General features: G+C 30.9%; 1 protein-coding gene across 1 annotated transcript; it reads right to left on the reverse strand.

Moving 5' to 3' along the window:
• Nucleotides 1–18,590: 18,590 nt before the first annotated feature.
• LOC108462339 (uncharacterized) lies at nucleotides 18,591–20,177 on the reverse strand. Its single transcript, XM_017762302.2, has 3 exons — nucleotides 19,747–20,177; nucleotides 19,586–19,658; nucleotides 18,591–19,211 (listed from the first exon to the last, which is right to left on the reverse strand). The coding sequence occupies exons 1-3, from the start codon at nucleotides 20,116–20,118 to the stop codon at nucleotides 18,718–18,720; spliced, it is 939 nt and encodes a 312-aa protein (XP_017617791.2). The 5' UTR covers nucleotides 20,119–20,177; the 3' UTR covers nucleotides 18,591–18,717.
• Between the last annotated feature and the right edge of the window lie 441 nt (nucleotides 20,178–20,618).

Genomic DNA, 20,618 nt, shown 5'->3' on the forward strand with positions numbered 1-20,618 from the left:
AAGCTAATTACATGACCGAAAATCACAAACTACTTTAACATCATTATCAAGCCATTTTTGCATGGCTACATATATACAATTTCAAAACCAACCATATCAAAATTAGCCTATAAATGCCATATGTTAAAAGTACAAGCTTTCAAAGTACCGAAATATCGATTGATAGTGTGATGATGATCTTTGACGATCTCCGAACTCGAGCTAGCTTTATATATCTATAAAACAGAGAAAGAATACACAAAGTAAGCTTTGAAAGCTTAGTAAGCCATAAGCAAATAATTCATCACAAGAACATATATAATTTAATTCGAATATGCCAAATTTAGCTAATCTCATACATATACAATCACTTTTCTCATATAATCCATGTTACCACATTAAGTAACTTCACTTACCTTATTTTTCAATGAACATATAAACCTTATACGTACCTGAATCATTTAGCTCAAATTCACATTCGGTCTCGTATTGACATTGCCCGTTGAACCATTCGGAATCGTTAAGGATACTCAGAAACACATATATCACATACAATGCAATATCCCAGATATGGTCTTACATGTTATCACATATTGATGCATCTGTCCCAAACAGGGTCTTACACGTAATCTCATATCAATGCCAATGTCCCAGACATGGTCTTACCCGAAATCACACCTCGGAAGTCCTAATGTCATGACATACGTATCTTATACTATTCCTATGGTTCGTACGGGGCTTTCAGACATTGTAATGCAATCAGTTCAACTTGAAACAAGTTCTCTAATGCTTAATTTAATTCGGCAACATATATATTTATTTACAATTCAATTCAGCAACATATAATATATAGATTTAAATTTAATAACATTTATTTACTTATGAACTTACCTTGTACGGGAACGAATGGATCGGAACGATTATTCAACAATTTTTGACTTTCCCTGATCCAAATCCGATTTCTTCTTTTCTTGATCTAAATCAATACAAATTTAACTTATTTATTAACATATTAATTTAATTTCACCCAAAAACACATAAATAGGCATTTTGCACTTTAGCCCCTAACATTTCACATTTTCACAATTTAGTCAATGTTTTAAAACAACACAAAATACTCAAAATTTCAACATGTTCATATTACGCTGAATTTTCCTTAGATTCCTAGTAGCCTATTAATTCTAATTATTTTACATTTCAACCCATCAATTTACAAATTTCACAATTTAGTACTTAATAAGCATTTTATAAAAAATCACTTAATAAACTATGAAAATCTAACAACAAATATTTATTTTTCATCATCAAACAAGACAAACATCAAGTTATCATCAATGGCAACTCACAAATTCATCAACCAATCCAAAAATTAGGGCATGGGCTTGCAAGAATATGAAGCAACGATCTCAAAAACATAAAATTCATCAAAAACTGAGCTCAAAACATACCTCAATCAAGACTTGGAAGTGCCGAACCCTAAGCTTGAAGATGACTCTTTTTTTCTTTTCTTATTTTCAGCAAGCACAAGTGAAAATGATGAATGAAAATGGTTTTATTTTATTTAATTTATTTTATTTACTATTTGACTTATTTACCCTTAATGAACATACATTAAAAATCCACTAACTAAAGGCATATTTGTCCATCCATTAAGCTAATGGTCAAATCACAACATAAGGACCTCACAATTAATTAATCAAAGCAAATAAGCACTTTTACTTATAGCATGTTACTTTTACAGTTTATGCAATTAAGTCCTGTTATAAAATTAACTAATCAATCGATAAAATTAAATCTCGAAATTTTCACACATATCAAATAACATGTTATAAATACCAAAAATAATATTAAAATAATTTTATGACTTTAGATTTGTGGTTTCAAAAATACTATTTCGATTTAGCAAAAAATCGGGCTATTACAACTCTCCTTAGGGATTTTCGTTCCTGAAAATCTTACCAATGAATAGGTTCGGATATTGTTCTCTCATAACATCCTCCGGCTCCCACGTAGCTTCTTCAACCCCATGTCGATGCCATAAAACTTTCACTAATGAAATTTTCTTATTTCTCAATTCTTTAACCTCGCGATCTAAAACTCAGATTGGTCATATCAGACTGAATCTCAATCTTAGACAGAGAAATCACACGCGAAGGATCAGATCGGTATCTTCAAAGCATCGATACATGAAATACATTATGAATCTTTTCTAATTTAGGTGGCAACAACAATCTATAAGCAACCGGCTCGATACATTCGATAATTTCATACGGTCCAATGAATCTCGAACTTAACTTGTCTTTTCTGCCAAATCTAAGTATTTTCTTCCATGGAGACACTTTCACAAACACTCGATCCCCGATATAAAACTCAATATCTTTTCATTTCAAGTCTGCGTACGATTTCTGACGATCTGACGCTACTTTCAGACTTTCACGAATCACTTTCACTTTCTGTTTAGTCTTTTTAATCAAATCGACCCCGTGAATCTTATTCTCGCTGAGCTCAGTCCAATACAAAGGTGTTCGGCATTTGCGATCGTACAATGCTTCGTAAGGTGCCATTTTTATACTCGATTGAAAACTATTATTATATGCAAATTCAATCAATGGCAGGTATCGTTCTCATGTACTTTCAAACTCAAGAATGCAACATCTCAACATATCCTCGAGTATCTAAATAATCCACTCGGATTGACCATCTATTTGCAGATGAACATCAGTACTAAAGTGTAACTTTGTACCTAGTGCATCTTGTAATTTCTTTCAGAAACGCGATGTAAATCTCGAATCTCTATCCGAAACAATAGAAATAGGTACTCCATACAATCTTACAATCTGAGAGATGTAGAACTCAGCAAGTTTATCAAGTGAATAATCCGTGTGTACCAAAATGAAGTAAGCCGATTTAGTCAGTCTATCAACAACCACCCATATCTCATCTTTCTTCCTCAAAGACAGAGGCAAACCTGATACAAAATCCATCGTGATTCTGTCCCATTTCCATTCGGGAATCATAATCGACTGTAGTAACCCAGACGGTACCTGATGCTTAGCTTTGACTTGCTGACAAATTAAACATTTCGAAACAAATTCAGAGATATCACGCTTCATACTAGACTACCAGCAAATCTGTTTCAGATCGTTATACATTTTCGTACTTCCCGGATGAACAGACAATCTACTACTATGTACTTCGCTCAAAATCATCTGAATCAACTCTGAATTTCTCGGAACACATATTCGGCATCTGAATCTTAAACAATCATCAGCATTAACTCGAACCTATGAATCAAAATTCAAATCACTTTGAGCTCGTTTTGCTAACAATTTATTTTAAATTTTCTGAGATTCGCAAATCTATTGTATAAATAATGGTCTCACTTTCAACTCATCTACAATCGAGCCGTCATCAGATAAAGCCAACTGAGTATTCATTGTACGTAGAGCAAATAAAGATTTTCGACTTAAAGCATCAGCAACAACATTGGCCTTTCTCGGATGGCAGTCAATCACTAACTCGTAATCTTTTAACAATTCTAACCACATTCGCTGTCGTAGATTCAGATCTTTCTGATTCATCAAATATTTTAAGCTCTTGTGATCAAAATAAACATGACATTTCTCATCGAACAAATAGTGGCACCAAATCTGCAATGCAAACACGATAGCTGCTAATTCCAAATCGTGCGTCAGGTAATTCTTTTCATACGGCTTTAATTGTCTCAAGGCATAAGCTATGACTTTACCTTCCTACATTAAAACACAGCCCAAACCATTCAACGATGCATCACTATAGATTACGAATTCTTTACCCGATTCTAGCTAAACTAACACTGGAGCTTTGGTTAATAAAGCTTTCAGTTGATCGAAACTTTTCTGGCACTTGTCCGACCACTCAAACTTAACATCTTTCTGAAGTAGTCTCGTCAACGAAGTTATAATCATTGAGAAACCTTTTACGAATCGTCTGTAATAACCGGCTAGTCCCAGAAAACTTCGAACTTCGGATACATTTCTTTGAGGCTTCCAATCCAATATTGCTAAAATCTTACTCGGATCTACTCGAATACCCGATGCTGACACAATATGCCCTAGAAAACCGACTTAGCGCAACCAGAATTCACATTTACTGAACTTTTCAAATAGTTACTTATCTTGCAAAGTCTGTAACACTACTCTCAGATGTTCAGCATGCTCGAATTCAACACGAGAATAAATCAAGATGTCATCAATAAACACCACAACAAATCGATCCAAATATGGTCTGAAGATTCGATTCATTAGATCCATAAAAACAGCAGGTGCATTCGCTAATCCAAAAGGCATAACTAAAAACTCATAATGTCCGTACCTCGTTCAAAAAGTGATTTTCGGCACATCAAAATTTTTAACTCGCAACTGATAGTAACCTGATCTCAAATCTATCTTTAAAAACATTGTAGCCTCTTTCAACTGATCAAACAAATTGTCTATTCGTGGCAGAGGGTATTTATTCTTGATAGTCACTTTATTGAGCTATCGATAGTTGATGCACATTCTCATAGTTCCGTCTTTCTTTTTCACAAACAAAACCGGTGCACCCTAGGGAGAACAACTTGGTCGTGTAAAACCCCTATCAGTCAACTCTTGCAACTGACCTTTCAACTCTTTTAATTTGGTCGGTGCCATTCTGTACGGAACTATCGATATCGGAGTTGTTTCGGGCACTAACTCAATACCAAATTCAACTTTCCTGATCGTGGTAAACCCAATAACTCTTCAGGAAACACATCCGAATATTCACACACAACTGGTACTGACTCAATCTTCTTTTCGGTCACTTTAGAGTCGAGCACATAAGCAAAGTAAGCTTCACAACCCTTTCTTACATATTTCTGAGCTAACATCAAAGAAATCACTGTCGGTAAACCATTCAAATCATTAGACTCAATCCGAATTATCTCATCATTCTGACATCTCAGATCAATTGTCTTTCGTTTGCAGTTCACTATCGCTTCATGCAGTGTTAACCAATTCATGCCCAGAATTATATCAAATTCGTCGAATGGTAACAACATCAGATCAGCCTAAAAACAAGAATCTCGAATCATCAACAGACAGTTCTTGCATACTTTATCAACCAAGACACATCTACCTAAGGGGTTCGATACTCTAATCACGAATTCAGTAGACTCTACATGCAAAGTCTTATTGGAGAATAAAGTCTCACATACATAAGAATGAGTTGATTCAGGATCAATCAATACAACAACATTAATATCATAGAGAGTGAAAGTATCGGTAATAATATCTGGAGATGAAGCTTCTTCGCGAGTGCGAATAACATAGGCTCTGGCAGATGCTCGAGGTTCAAATCTCACAACTATGTCTTTAGTCATTCTCTGGCTAGCACTCACATTACCAGTGTTTCTGGGTGGTCTACCTCTAGCTGCCATGTTACTCGGTCTCATATTCTGTACCGTGTCTTGTTAAAAAAACTCGGGACAATCACGAATAAAATGATCTACTGATCCACATTTAAAACAAGCCCGATCATTTAATTTACAATTGTCGAATGTCGTTTACCGCAATGTTTGTACTCAGGTCGATTAAGTCTTGCACTCCCTATACTAGCTATCGAAGTAGCTGGAGCTTTAAAGCTCGAATGTTGCTTTACTTGATCTCTGCTCGAATTACCCATAGTACCCTTTGAGCGGCTAAAATCATCTCGAAACTTCTTTGATGCTGACTGAAATAACTTACTCGATGATCATTTTCGTACCTCTCTAGCTTCCGAGTTTGTTTTTCTTTTCTCTTTCCCAAGTTCCTTAGTTTTACACGCTCGTTCGACAAGCACAACAAACTCTTTTATTTCTAGAATCCCAACTAACAAGCTGATATCTTCATTCAGGCTATTTTCAAATCTCTTGCACATAATTGTTTCGGTTGAGCCACATTTTCATGCATATTGACTTAATCTCACAAATTCTCGTTCATATTCCGTAACAGACATACGACCCTTTTTCAGCTCAAGAAACTCTTTGTGTTTTTTATCTATGAATATCTGACTAATATACTTCTTTCTAAACTCAATTCGAAAGAACTGCCAAGTGACTCGTTCTTTCGGAACCACAGATATCAACGTTTTCCACCAATGATACGCTATATCTCTCAGAAGTGAAACAATATATTTAAGATGTTTATCAAGAGTACATGACATTTCATCAAACACTCGTATTGTATTCTCGAGCCAGAACTCAGCTCTCTCAGCATCATCATCAATAGCAGAACGAAACTCTTCAGCCTCATATTTTTTTAATTTTATCAACCGGAGGCTTACTGAATTGAATCGGATTCACAGCTTGTGGCATAACAGGGACTTGTGGAGAATTAGGCGGGGGTGAAGGTTGTTGGATTTGTCCGGACATACTGTGTGAACCTTCTTTCATCATCTGAAAAAAGGCTTGTTTAGCCTCTCCCTCGTGGCTACTCGTAACAAGTCTAAAATCAGATTGCACTGCCTCTTGAGTGAGAGTGGGTGCATTACTTTCCACGTCATCGGTTATGGCTCGATCAGGATCCATTTACTATACAAAAACACATTTTTAATTGTGAGGAATCATCACACAATCGCAGTTTACAAATATGGCATGTATAGCTAGATTCACACGCGTTACGTTAATCCTAGAACCGACTAAATCGTAGCTTTGATACCAATCAAATGTAACACCCCTAACCCATATCCGTCATCGGATTAAGGTTACAAGGCATTACTGAGAAAAACACAGTCCAATACGATCATTCAATTCAAATCATGCACAAAGTTATATTAACTCATTTAATATAACAATTTAAACTCGAATAATAACCATCTACTCAATCATATAAGTCACATTCACACATATGAAATACATAACCAATAAAGTCAAATCATGCTTATTCAATTCTTCCACATATGCGCAACATGTTTAATAATTTAACTTTATCAATATCATTTAATTATTCAAATTTCAAACCAAGCTAACATACTTCAAAACCATGTTTCCTATATCATAAATCCCATGTTCGAACCATAGGACCAAATTTTCATGGCATTTGAACTCCTGAATATAATTTAACATAATTCAACTTATATACCCAGCCTACATTAAAAACATTCTTTAGTATAATTTCTTGCCTTTAACTGAATATTAAATATACCATTTTTGCATGTTAACCCATATCAACCTATATCACACGGCATAAAATTTGTTAACATATAAGACAAAAGCTGACATTATATCATGACCAAGTATATTTCTAATACTACCAAATCATGTGCAATTGACCATAATATCAATAACCATTTTTGAACACAAAAGACAATTCATAGTATACCAAATTTGCATGCTCAAACCAATCCAAACTACCTATACCTAGCCATTTAACTATATCTATTCGATCATCAATACAACCTCCAATAATCAAACCAATTTACAACTCAAATAAAAGCTGATTATACTATTTCATAGCCTAAAACAAACATTAAAATGTCACTTTATAAATATCCATAATAAATAACTAAACATACCTAAATCATACAGATTATTTACCATTAAAAGGCGTACCAAAATAGCCAACCAATTAACAAATAAATCACATTCATTATTTATCATCACCAACCGTACCTAAATGCCAAACCACAAACAATGGCATGATCATCACATAACTTATAGATACACATACTATAAATTGAAAATGCATCCTTCATTTATCTTATTACTTAAGCCAAATTATAAGAATATCCATTACACAATATATACCTTAAAATACGCTTTCAATATAAGCTAATTACATGACCGAAAATCACAAACTTTAACATCATTATCAGGCTATTTTTGCATGGCTACATATATACAATTTCAAAACCAACCATACCAAAATTAGCCTATACATGCCATATGTCAAAAGTACAAGTTTTCAAAGTATCGAAATATCAATTGATAGTGTGATGAAGATCTTTGACGATCCCCGAGCTCAAGCTAACTTTACATATCTATAAAAAAGTGAAAGAACACACAAAGTAAGCTTTGAAAACTTAGTAAGCCATAAGCAAATAATTCATCACAAGAACATATATAATTTAATTCGAATATGCCAAATTTAGCTAATCTCATACACATATACAATCACTTTTCTCATATAATCCATGTTACCACATTAAGTAACTTCACTTACCTTATTTTTCAATGAACATATAAACCTCATACGTACATGAATCATTTAGCTCAAATTCACATTCGGTCTCGTATTGACATTGCTCGTTGAACCATTCGAAATCGTTAAGAATACTTGGAAACACTTATATCACATACAATACCATATCCCAGATGTAATGGGCCAAATTTTTCTGGGACCTAGCAACCAAAAACCCAATAAAAAACATAAATAAGAAATAATCAACAATCCAAGTTTTTGTTACAAGCCCAAATGCATTAAAACCAACCCAAATTACGAACAGCAAACCCAACTACACTAACCCAAAAAAAAACACTACCCAATTACAGCCCAAATGTAACAAAAACCTTAGTGGCCCAACAGCCCAAAAATTAAACCATTTTCAGCAGCAAAAAAAAAAAAAGAAAAACAAAGGGAGAAAACCCTAGCCACACCTAGGATTGCCCTTCAGTCGTCGCTCCTCCCATGTACGGCCTCCAGCTGTCCCCGTCACGTTGCCTCCGTACCTCTGTACCTGCGAAGAAGACAAACGCAACAGCACAAAAGAAATAAAAAACAAACATTGTATATTTTTCTTTTTTTTGGCTATAAAAAGGCCATGAACACGATGTATCGCCCTCTTTTTCTTTTTCGACGAACACATGAAATCAAATACAGAAAAACAAAGAATCAAAACAAAAGATTAAAAGGTGGTCTTTTTTTTTTCTTTTGCTTTATTTTTTATCTCGTGTCTTTTTTTAAAAAGATAAATAAACAAAAATAAAAAAAGGAAAATCTTATCTCTTCGTGTTTCGCCGCCTTGGGTGGCCGAGGATCGCCCTCCCCTATGAAAGGGGGTATTTTTTAGACTTGGGAATCGAAAAGGCTAAAAAATGGCCTTCTTTTGATTTTTCAACCACCGTGGACGGCGACGCTGTCGCAGGCGATCGGCAGCAGCCACGGTGGTCTGGCGACCGGAGCTAAGCCAAAAATCGGAGGGAAAGGGAGAGTTTTGAGAGAAAACTGAAGTGTTTTTTTTAAAAGAAGGCAGAAATGAGGTTTTTAAAATTTTTTTACTTAAATAAAGGGTGTAAAACGGCATCGTTTTGAGCCAAAGTTTAGACGCCAAAACGACGTTGTTTCATGCTTAACCCGCGCGCTGACTCAATCCAACCCAGAGGATCCACGCATTTTTGATTGATGGTCTAATTGCAACCCTAGTCCTTCCGCCTTTTTTAAAGTTTTTAATTTGATCCTTATTTCATTATTTATTTCTTTTTAAATCTATCCATAGACTTTTATTTTGTTTTTATTTTTGGTCCTTTGACCACTCGATACCTTAGAAACGGTGCACTTTAAGGACTAGGAATAATTTCCCATTCAGTTCTCGTTCCTTTGCGCGTGTCTTATTCAGGCCCTAATTGATTGTTTTATGTTTAAATTTTGCCCTCTAATTTTATTTCAATTTCAATTCAATCCTTAGATCATTGGACTTCAAAATTTTATTATTTTAAATTGTTTCATGCATACTTTGACTTATCTATTTACTTATTTATTTATTCATTCATTTGCTTATTCTTTTATTGAGTTGCTTATATTCTTTTTGCACATGTCCTATTATTATCATCATTACATTATTTCATTATTTTTTTGTTTTTATACTTTTACAATATGTTATTTATTTTTCACCCTTTTCAATTTTTTATTTTATCTTATTTTATATTTTATTACTGTCATTATTACCTCACTATTTGTTTTTTATTCATTTACTACCCTTTTTATAAATTTTAGAAATGATTCACTATTTTATTATCATTGTTATTATTAATATTATTATCTATTAACATGTTTTATTACAAAATGCACCCTAAATTTCATTTATATTTTAATTCGATTCTCTATTTTCAATATTTTATAAATTAATTTCCTCAATATTTATTTATGTATTTATTCTTTATCCTTATTATACCTAAAGTTGGTATTTTCTTTTTATGTGTGCTGTTTTATCATTATTATTACTTGTTTTATTATTTATTTTATTTCTCTTTGATTGTAAATATTAGTATAAAAGTGAAGTATGTCATGTGATTAGTGCCATTTTATGTACTATGAATTGTTTATTAGTACATTCATATTTTTGTCATTTGTTAGCATAATATTTCATTCGTGTATCGTTATAAACATTACATTAATTTTTACCCAAATTCATTTAAAAAATGAATGTTTTCAAAATAAAAGTAATATTTCATATTTGGAACTTCGAGAAATCGTACCCTAACTTATGGGATTTCAATTTTCTCGTCGAACCTAAATAACTAAATATCCTTCTAAAATTAAAATATGACATTTTAAATAAAATTTTTAAAATGCAAGCTTATTCTCGAGAATTCAAAATGTAGTGTCTTAACTTACGGGACGTGACATTTTGTCATCTCAAGACAAGAAGGCCTTTAACATCTATCCCAATTCATTCAAATATTTTAAAAAATAAATAAAATAAAATTAATATTAACAAAAAGGGATCTTTTTTTTTCTTTTTAAATTTTCAACATTCGACATTAAGACATTAATTAATCAATTAGGTACCAATTTTGGGCGTATCGAGTGTAATAATTCTTCCTCATACGTAACCAACTCCCGAACCCGTTTTCTGGATTTTATAGACCAAAAATCATCGTTCTAATAAATTTAAACTTTTATTAAAATGATTGAATTACAAGGTGATCCGATCTCACCTAAATAAAAAGGATTGATGGTGACTCCCATCTTCATTTTCCAAAATAAAGTTGACCGTTTTCAAAACAACAAAAAAAATGGTTTCGGCACCATGTAATGACCCAAAATTCACAGGTACCGGAAAAGCGAGTTATAGGGCATCCGTATAAGTGAACCGAGTTCGTAAATATTTATTAGGAATATTTGTGAGGCTAGTTGTGTGTTTAATTAGGCTTTAATTAAGTGAATTTAGCTTAATTAAGAGAAATTAGGAAAAAAGGGCTAAATTGAATAAAGGGTAAAAAGTAGAATTATAGATTAATAAAAAGAAAGGGGACCAAAATGGGAAATATACCATTCACCACAAATGGGGCGGCAAATGTTGATAAAATCTAAGATTTTTATTGTTTTGTTATTATTAAATTATAATGTATATAACTATTTTATTATATGGTAATTTATATTAGTTATAAATTAAAATTATTATATTATATGAATAAATCAAAATTTGCTAATAGTGATGATATTGTACAATTGTAAAAAAATATATGTACATTTATAATACTTATATTTAATTAGTAAATATATATTTATTATTTATTATTATTAAGTAAAAGATATTTATTTGATAAATAATTAAATTGTGAAATTTTGTATAATAAATAAATTGGATAGTGACAATTGTAATAATGTAAATATATACATTTGCATTATATTTATTTATTTACTTGAAAATTAAGTAAAAGATAGTTATTAATTAAATAATTAAATTATGAGATTTTTGTGTATGATAAACAAATTAAGTGGTGACAAATGTAATGTAAATATGTGTTATTAAAAATATTTATTATAATTATTATCGTTATTAACTTATATATATATATATATATATATATATATATGTAAAAGATATAGAAGAAATGAAATAAAGAAAGAAAGCAAAAGAAAGAATAGCAGAAGCCATTCGAAAACAAGAAGAAAGAAAAGGGAAAGAAAAGAAAACGGGGAAAACTTAGGTTTGAAGGTTTAAAGCTTTAATAGGTAAGTTAATTAAGTCATTTTTACTTAATTTTGATGTTTTAGAAGCTTTAGAACAAGGTTTTGGTGAAATTAAGTTGATACTTTGAAAGTTCATAGGTTTATAAGTATAGCTCATGTTGAACTAAAAGATAAATTAGAGATTTAATTGAATGAATTTCAAGTTAGATTTGATAAGGAATTGAATTGTAAAAGAAGCTATAAGTTTTGTGTTTAAAGGAATAAATTGAAAGAAATTTTAAATTATAATTTTATTATGAACATTAGACAGTTAAGTGAAATATGAAAGGAAATTGAATAGAAATGAAGTATAAATTGAATTATAAAAGTAAATGAGTTAATTAGGATTAAATTGGAATTAGGATATAAATTGAATAGAAATTCAATCATTTATTATAAATTAGTGCTGTAATTAATAAGTGTAAATTATTATTATTATTTTTGTGGTTAGCAAAGAACCCAAGGCATCGGCACCGAAAGGAAAGGAAAAGTTATCGAGGAGCAATCGAACAAATTCGGGTTTGTATTACTACAATTCAAATCTGTTTATTATTAAATGTTATATTTTAATTAAAATGCATGGCACGTAAAATTAGGTAAGCAATTGAAATGATGATATTGATTTGAATGAAATTGATTCAAAAATGTTTATGGCTATTGAAATTGAATATGAACAAATTGGAAAGTAAAAGTGATTTGAATTAAGTAATTGAATTATGAATTAGGTGAATATTTGAAAGTATATTGATTGAAAACTAAAAGTGATTTGAATTGAATCAAATTGAATTGAATGAAGAAAATATGTGAGTATTTGAAATGTATATTGATTGAAAAGTAATTTGTGATTTGAACTTGATTGGAAAATGAATTAAAAATATGAATTAAATAAAAGTGAATTAATTTATGAATATGTGAATTGTGTATTGATTGAAAAGTGATTTGAATTTAATCGAAATATGATTATATGAGATTATCTGAAATATGTATTGGTATTGAATTGTTTATTGATTAGAAAGTGGAAAAGTGAATTTGAATTGAATGGTGAATGTGTATGTATAATTGAACTGTAAATTGATTTGAATGTAAAATTGTAATTGAAAAATGATCTTGAATTGGAAATGAAAGTGAATTGAGAATTAAAATACCCTATTAACTAGTCGGGCTGAGTCGGATATAATTGGCATGCCATAGGATTTCGAAGAGTATGGGATATATCGGCTTTGCCGATCAGACACTTTATGTGTCATATTTCAGGCACCTTGTGTGTCGTAGCAGAGACCTCGTGTGTCGTTTTAGGCACTTATGTGTCATATACTAATTAGGTACTATGTACCGTTTTAGGCACAATATACCGTACTAGTGTGTTTGGGTTGGAATCTGTGTATCTGTCAAAGTCCGAGTTTGTTAATAGGGTGAATAATTGAAATGAGAAAATTATATAAATTTGATTGATCGTACTATTAAAAATATGAGAAAGAAATTATGAGTTGAATTATAAATGGAATTAAGATGTAAGATTTGAAGCATGAACTTAAGGTTCATGAATTTGCTAAAATATCGAATTATTGATATTGAAATCAGTTGAATAAATGAAATGAGAAAATCAAATGAATTGATCGATTGAACTATTGAAAGTATGAGAAAGTGAAATTATGAATTGAAATTGAGATATCGAAATAAGAAGTGACAATAGAATGAATTGGAAATAATGAAATTGTGTATGAGTTAGTTGAATATAATCTTATGAATTAATTATAATTATTTTAATTGAAAATGTTGGTTTAAATAATTATTGAAATAGAATAAGTTATTGAATTAGGATATAGAAATGAAATATATGAAATAATGATTTAATGAAATGGTTTTGATGAAATGCATGAAATGGATATTGATATAATAAGAAGATATATAAATTAAAATAAAGAAAAACTATTTAAGATACATATTATTAGAATAAATTTAAAGTTTAAATGTATGAATGATTTATTGAAGGTAAAATAGTGGTAAGATTTAATGTGTATATATATATTTTTTACCTTAAGTATTTAAATTATATTGATACCACTGGGTGTATACTTAGCGTACGATTTGTTTCCGTGCGCAAATTAGGTATAGAAATTTTGAAGAGTTGTATTTGAGATTACGAGTCTTCATCTCATCACATCTTCAAGCAACAAACGGGTACGTTTTAAATTTAGTATGTCCCAAGTAGTAGTAATGGATTTAAATATCAATTATTTAAATTTATTATTTGTCCGTTTTTATGTTCAAATATAATAGTAATTAGCCAAAAATTACTTTGGCATCAAATGTAATATTCCTATATCAGGTTCCTTGAATCAAACATGGTATAGGGGTGTTACAAACCAGATATGGTCTTACATATTATCACATATCGATGCCTCTATCCCAAACAGGGTCTTACACGTAATCTCATATTGATGCCAATGTCTCAAACATGGTCTTACCCAAAATCACACCTCGAAAGTCCTAATGTCATGACATACGTATCTTATACTATTCCTATGGTTCGTACGGGGCTTTCAGACATCGTAATTCAATCAATTCAAGCTCGAAACAAGTTCTCCAAAGCTTAATTTAATTCAGCAACATATATATTTATTTACAATTCAATTCGGCAACATATAATATGTACATTTAAATTTAATAACATTTATTTACTTATGAACTTACCTCGTACGGAAACAAACAGATCAGAACGATTATTCAACAATTTTCGATTTTCCCCAATCCAAATCCAATTTCTTCTTTTCTTGATCTAAATCAATACAAATTTAACTTATTTATTAACATATTCCTTTAATTTCACCCAAAAACACATAAATGGGTATTTTGCACTTTAGCCCCTAATATTTCACATTTTTACAATTTAGTCGCTACTTTAAAACAACACAAAATACTCAAAATTTCAACATGTTCATGTTAGGAAAAATTTTCGTTAGGTTCCTAGCATCCATTAATTCTATTTATTTCACATTTCAACCCCTCAATTTACAAATTTTACAATTTAGTCCTTAATAAGCATTTTTATAAAAAATTACTTAATAAACTATGAAAATCTAACAACAAATATTTATTTTTCATCATAAAAAAAAACAAAAAAATCAAACTACCATTAATGGAAACTCACAAATTCATCAACCAATCCAAAAACTAGGGCATGGGCTAGTTAGAATACGAAGCAACGATCTCAAAAACATAAAATTCATCAAAAACTGAGCTCAAAACATACCTCAATCAAGACTTGGAAGTGCCGAACCCTAAGCTTGAAGATGAATTTTTTTTCTTTTCTTATTTTCGGCAAGAACAAGTGAAAATGATGAATGAAAATGGTTTTATTTTATTTACTATTTGACTTATTTACCCTTAATGAACATACATTAAAAATCCACTAACTAAAGGTATATTTGTCCATCCATTAAGCTAATGGCCAAATCACAACATAAGGACCTCACAATTAATTAATCAAAGCAAATAAACACTTTTACTTATAGCATGCTACTTTTACATTTTACGCGATTAAGCCCTTTTATCAAATTAACTAATCAATCGATAAAATTAAATCATGATATTTTCACACATATCAAATAGCATGATGTAAATACCAAAAATAATATTAAAATAATTTTATGACTTCAGATTTGTGGTTTCAAAACCACTGTTCCGATTTAACTAAAAACCGAGTTGTTACAAACGCTCCATTCAAGTTGCTACTGGATGTTACGTTGAGTCACAAGCCAAAAAGTTGACCAAATTCTAGTTAGATACACAAAAATATGAATATTTGGGAGAAGATAGACCAACTGAGGTTATGCAGTTGTTGTAGGAATCCTTGGCATGGTAGGACAACTTGTCCACACTTTAAGGGAACATTAAGGAGATGGTCGAATTAAAAAATTTATTCATTTATTCATTTTTGGGTAAATTGTAAATAAATATATTATTGATGTAAAAAATAAACAAACATTTTTAATAAAATGTGAGTAAGTATATTGTGGATGGAAAAGTTTAATAAAAATTAAATGATTATTTACATTAGAAAAAATTAAAATGAAAAAAATATTTCCGTCTTCGGCTCAAATGTGTGCCACAACTCAGTGGGTGTTAGTTACGAGAAGGATTTTATCGTGTTGGGATTCCAGCTGTTTATCTTCATTTGCATCTTCACCTCCATCTCATCCTATCTCCAGCTTCATCTTGATCTTGATCTTGATATTCATCTCCAACATTGTCTTCATCCTCATCATGTTCTTCCGTGCTAGAATCCATTTGCATTCTAGGTATCCATCCTATATCGTCGATGATATTAATAAGTGGTTGCGAAGATGACCCACCTCCAAAGAACAGTGATGTTGAGGGTGTTTGCGACACTATTGGTGTAGAAATATATGGTGTCGAATAATCCAATTGTGGATAGAATGCTGAAATTGTAGGCAATGGCAGATACATTGGTATTTTTTTACGGCAATGGGATGTAATATGCTCCTGAGGATGGAGGTAGTGTAAAAAATTGTTGGATCTGGTGCCCTAAGTTTAGTATTTTTCTCTAAGTACACTTGTAATTTTTTCGAACAAATTACCTAATAAAATTATTTATAATTTATATTAATATCGTAACACCCCAAATTTTATTAGGTTTGGATTGTTAAATTTTATCATGTAATTTGATTTGGTATGGTGGTTGAGTGCCATAAATGTTTGCTTTAGGAGTCTTAGGACTTATCTTTTGATTTTGTGATCCTATTAGTTTAGTGGTAAGGCTTCAACTTACCCCTAAGTTTTGTGTTTGAATTTGTTGTGCACAAATGTGGAAAACTTTTTGTTTCTTGCTATGTGTTGGAAGTGGAGTTTAATTTGAATTCTAAAAATATAGTGGGTTAGGATTTTAGTAGAATATCTATTTTATTTTTATTTTTTTAGATTTATCACATCCCTACAATCACTTCCCTTTTTTATTGCCCAACTTTTCCCACTCCCCATTTTCACGTTTCTTCTATTTTGTTTCTCCCCCTCTTTTGTCACGTTCATTTTTCTCTTCTTTCCTTTCTTTTTCTTGAGTTTTCCATCTTTCTTTCTTTTGTTTTGTTTCCTACTTGCTGCCATTGAGTTATTGAGGATTACCTATTGATTCTTCATTTGCGATCGTAAATCCAAGTAAAGTCAAGTAATGTTGATTTATTTTTGATTTTAAAGTTTAACTCGTTCTTTGAGCAAGGTGAGTTGTTAGTGTTTATTCTCATTTTTCGTTGTGTTAAGCATTCTTATGGTCTTTGATTAGGCAAAGGGTGAAAAATTCGAGATACTCCAGTGGAGTAGTCGTTGTTTCGACATTGTTATTCTATGAAGTAAGTGCTCATATGTTGATTTTAGGGACTGATTTCTTTTGGCAATGGGTTGTATTTAAGTGAAAATTTGGGTTAAGTCGAGTTTATTAATCAATGCAATCTGATACCGTATGTAGGTTTCGAAATGCGTTGTTGTGTGGTTGATCAGAGCTATCATCAGATGTATGAATCTAACCTCAAAACTCAACTAGAACTTGAAAAAACCCGAAAATAAAGGTTTTCAAAACTATTCTATGTCACACAATGTATATAATTTATCATCAAACTAAATGCAAAAACCAAAACACTTAAACCCCAACTTTTATGTTTGGATGGAAAAACATTTTGTTTTATCTTACTTTTAATTTTAAAAACCAACTGTTTGGCACTGCTTTTGGGGTTGTAAAATACATTTCCACCTCTAAACGTAATGCCAAACCATAGCCTTGAATAAGGGTACTAAAATAAAATATATAAAAAGTTTTTATTAAATTATTTTCAAATAATTTTAAATTAAAATTGAATAACAAAATTAAGTAAAAACAAATTTTAATGGAAAATTCAATCAGTAACAAAGTTAAAGTAACAAATTCAATATAAAATTAGAGTATAATGATAACTTTTATCTTTTTATAAATATAATGACAAAATTAAAATAATATAATGGTAATTTTCAAGTTTGACCTAATTAACCCAAAAAATCTAAATCTATTTATTTAGGATTTATGCTTAACAAGTTTAGTTATAAGGCATATACAAAATTAACCCATAACTAACAATTAAATTGAGTTTTTGATAACTATAAGTTAAAAAACTAAATGTAACATCCTTCATCCATTTTCGTCATTGAATTAAGGTTACGATATGCTAAGATAAATAAACAGTCAAGAATATGTAATTTCAATTCAAAAATTCAAAGAATTAATCATTCATTAATAGACAAAGATTCAATAAACATATTATTCATACAAGATAGGGACCTAAATCAAGGTTCTAAAACTCTAAAATCAATTTGGAAATAAGTATGGACTAATTCAAAACAAATAGAAAAATAAGGTGAAAACAAAAAATAGGAATCACATGACCGCGTGGCTAGGCCGTGTGTGCTATGGGACATGGCTGTGTTGTTCAATTATGTGTGTAGTTTCATCCCCTATAAATGTGTGTATTTTCCTATATTTATTTTAGTTGTTCAATTTAGTACTTGTAATAATTGATTTTAATTGAAATCTTGTAACATAAAAAAAAGAAAAGAATAAAAAGGCTGGAAAAACAAGTTTGTCTTTTTTTTGCTGTGTTCAAGTTTAGAATAAGAGAAAGTTAACACATACATACATATATATAGCTATTGATGATTTGACTTGTATTCAGGTATATACAAGGAAATTAAACTTTACAGTAGAGGGACTAATCCGCTAAAAACACATAATATACGGACTCTTCTATAGAATTTGACCTATTTTTCACTGTAAGAGTAAATCAATTGCTTCCTCAATAATCTCATCCATGATTGTATCTCCTATGTCAAACCCAATTTTCCTCTGCAATTTACAATAATCCCATTCTTCAAATGTGTAAAAAAAACCTATACTTTTCCTGCATGCGTGCATTAGGTTCCCCAGATTTTTCAGCCCAATGAACCAATGAACATAGCTGTGTTTGGTTCTGACACTGGTTTCATCATTATTTTTCATGGATTTTATTGCCGATAGGTTCATTAGAGGCTCCCTTTGATGCCCAAACTGCTGGTTGCTTCGCCATTGAAGGGTGCAAGGTCCGGTTATCATCGAACCCTTTGCTTCTTTGAAGCCAATGAGTGTGTATCTCTCCATTAGTGATCTTCCAAGCAACTTCCATGGAAAATTTGCCAACACAAAGTTATTGGCTTTGACATTTTCGGTCAGATCAATGGAGTTCTTACACGTTGGCCTTTCTTGTCTTGTTATGATGTGATGCACTTCATGCGAGAAACAAAGGGTTAATATATTGAAGAGGAGGGGACAAAAGGGTTAATTTAACCAGAAGTCCTTAAACTATGAACTAGATTTTAAATAGTTCGAGTTATTGATGGAAGAGCCTAATCGATACAATACTAATATATTGAAAAATCAAAGTAGAAAATTTTTGAAGTTTAGGGATCAATTTAGAATATAGACCATAATTTGGAGATGTATGATATAATTAACCTAAATAAAAATCAAAATTTTTATTAATAGTTATACTTTGATCAAATTTAAATTTTAGTCCTTAAAATTAAAATTTTAAAAATTACTATATGCTAAAGTTGGTAGAATTGCGTGGGTTACTGAAAATGAAAAAAGAAAAACTAACCTTTATCGGATGACAATTTATTTAACATTGACATAAGGTCAAGTTGCTTATCTTCAATGCATTTCCTTTCCCACTGCAACCAATGTTTCAATACAACACGTGTTTTATTGCTGTAATTATCCGACAAAAAACAGCTAAAAGAACATAGATTGTTTAGGTACCTTTTCTGGTTCCACATTACAAGTTCTTGATGAAGAATCTGTACTCTGAAACCCATCTTCATTGCCATTATTGCAACAAGAAAGTTCTAAGCTACCATTATTACCAGAAACAAGTTTATGCAGCTTAGACTTAACCACCCTTGTTGGAACCAGAACCATCTTCTTATTCCACAGGTTCTTAAACAAATTCATTTGACTGCTGCAGCAACCATTTCGACTGTTAGAGCTCGAGCATTTAACCAAATACCCTCTCTCAGAAAGGTATATGCTTAAAGTGAAAGGCTCTTGTTTGTCTTTAAGATGCTCTTTAAGTTGTTTTGATGTTACAGGAGAAGAAGCCATTAATGGAGTCTGCAAATTTTGAGAGCACATGTAAGTAAAGGGATGGAGGGGAGTATAAGGGGAAGTTGATGATTGGAAACAGATAGATCAAAAAAATTTAAAGGAGATTTTTTTTTTTTTTTTTTTGTTAGAGTGAAAGGCAAGCATATAGGCTCCAACAGGCAATCATTTGTGATATTGGGGACAACTTGGAAACTTTTAAACAGTGCTATCTTCTATTGCTTGATGAACCCTACAATCTCAAAAGCTTATGATAAATATAATTTATGGATTGGTATTAATGCATATTTTTACATTAAATTTTGGGACTAATTAAAGTTTTACGGCAATCTATATATAGTAAGATTTGAATCAAAATATTCACCCCATCTTCTTTACTATTAAGTTTTATAATCTCTTTCTCTCACCTTAATGTATAATTTTATATGTCTTCAGTGAATCAGATAATAATATTTAATTAAAAATGAAATTATTTTAAATTATCTTTTAAAATTTTTAATAGTGTATTATCATCTAATTTATTATGGTAA

This window comes from Gossypium arboreum, chromosome 13 (assembly GCF_025698485.1).
Source record: "Gossypium arboreum isolate Shixiya-1 chromosome 13, ASM2569848v2, whole genome shotgun sequence".
NCBI classification, from domain to species: domain Eukaryota; kingdom Viridiplantae; phylum Streptophyta; class Magnoliopsida; order Malvales; family Malvaceae; genus Gossypium; species Gossypium arboreum.

Excerpts from the sequence above, each read along its gene's own strand:
- LOC108462339 (XM_017762302.2), bottom strand. The coding sequence starts at position 20,118 with ATGTGCTCTCAAAATTTGCAGACTCCATTAATGGCTTCTTCTCCTGTA. Across the intron at positions 19,659-19,746 it reads GTAATGTGGAACCAGAAAAG|TGGGAAAGGAAATGCATTGA; the intron begins GTACCTAAACAA and ends CATTGGTTGCAG. Across the intron at positions 19,212-19,585 it reads TAAATTGTCATCCGATAAAG|TGCATCACATCATAACAAGA; the intron begins GTTAGTTTTTCT and ends TCTCGCATGAAG.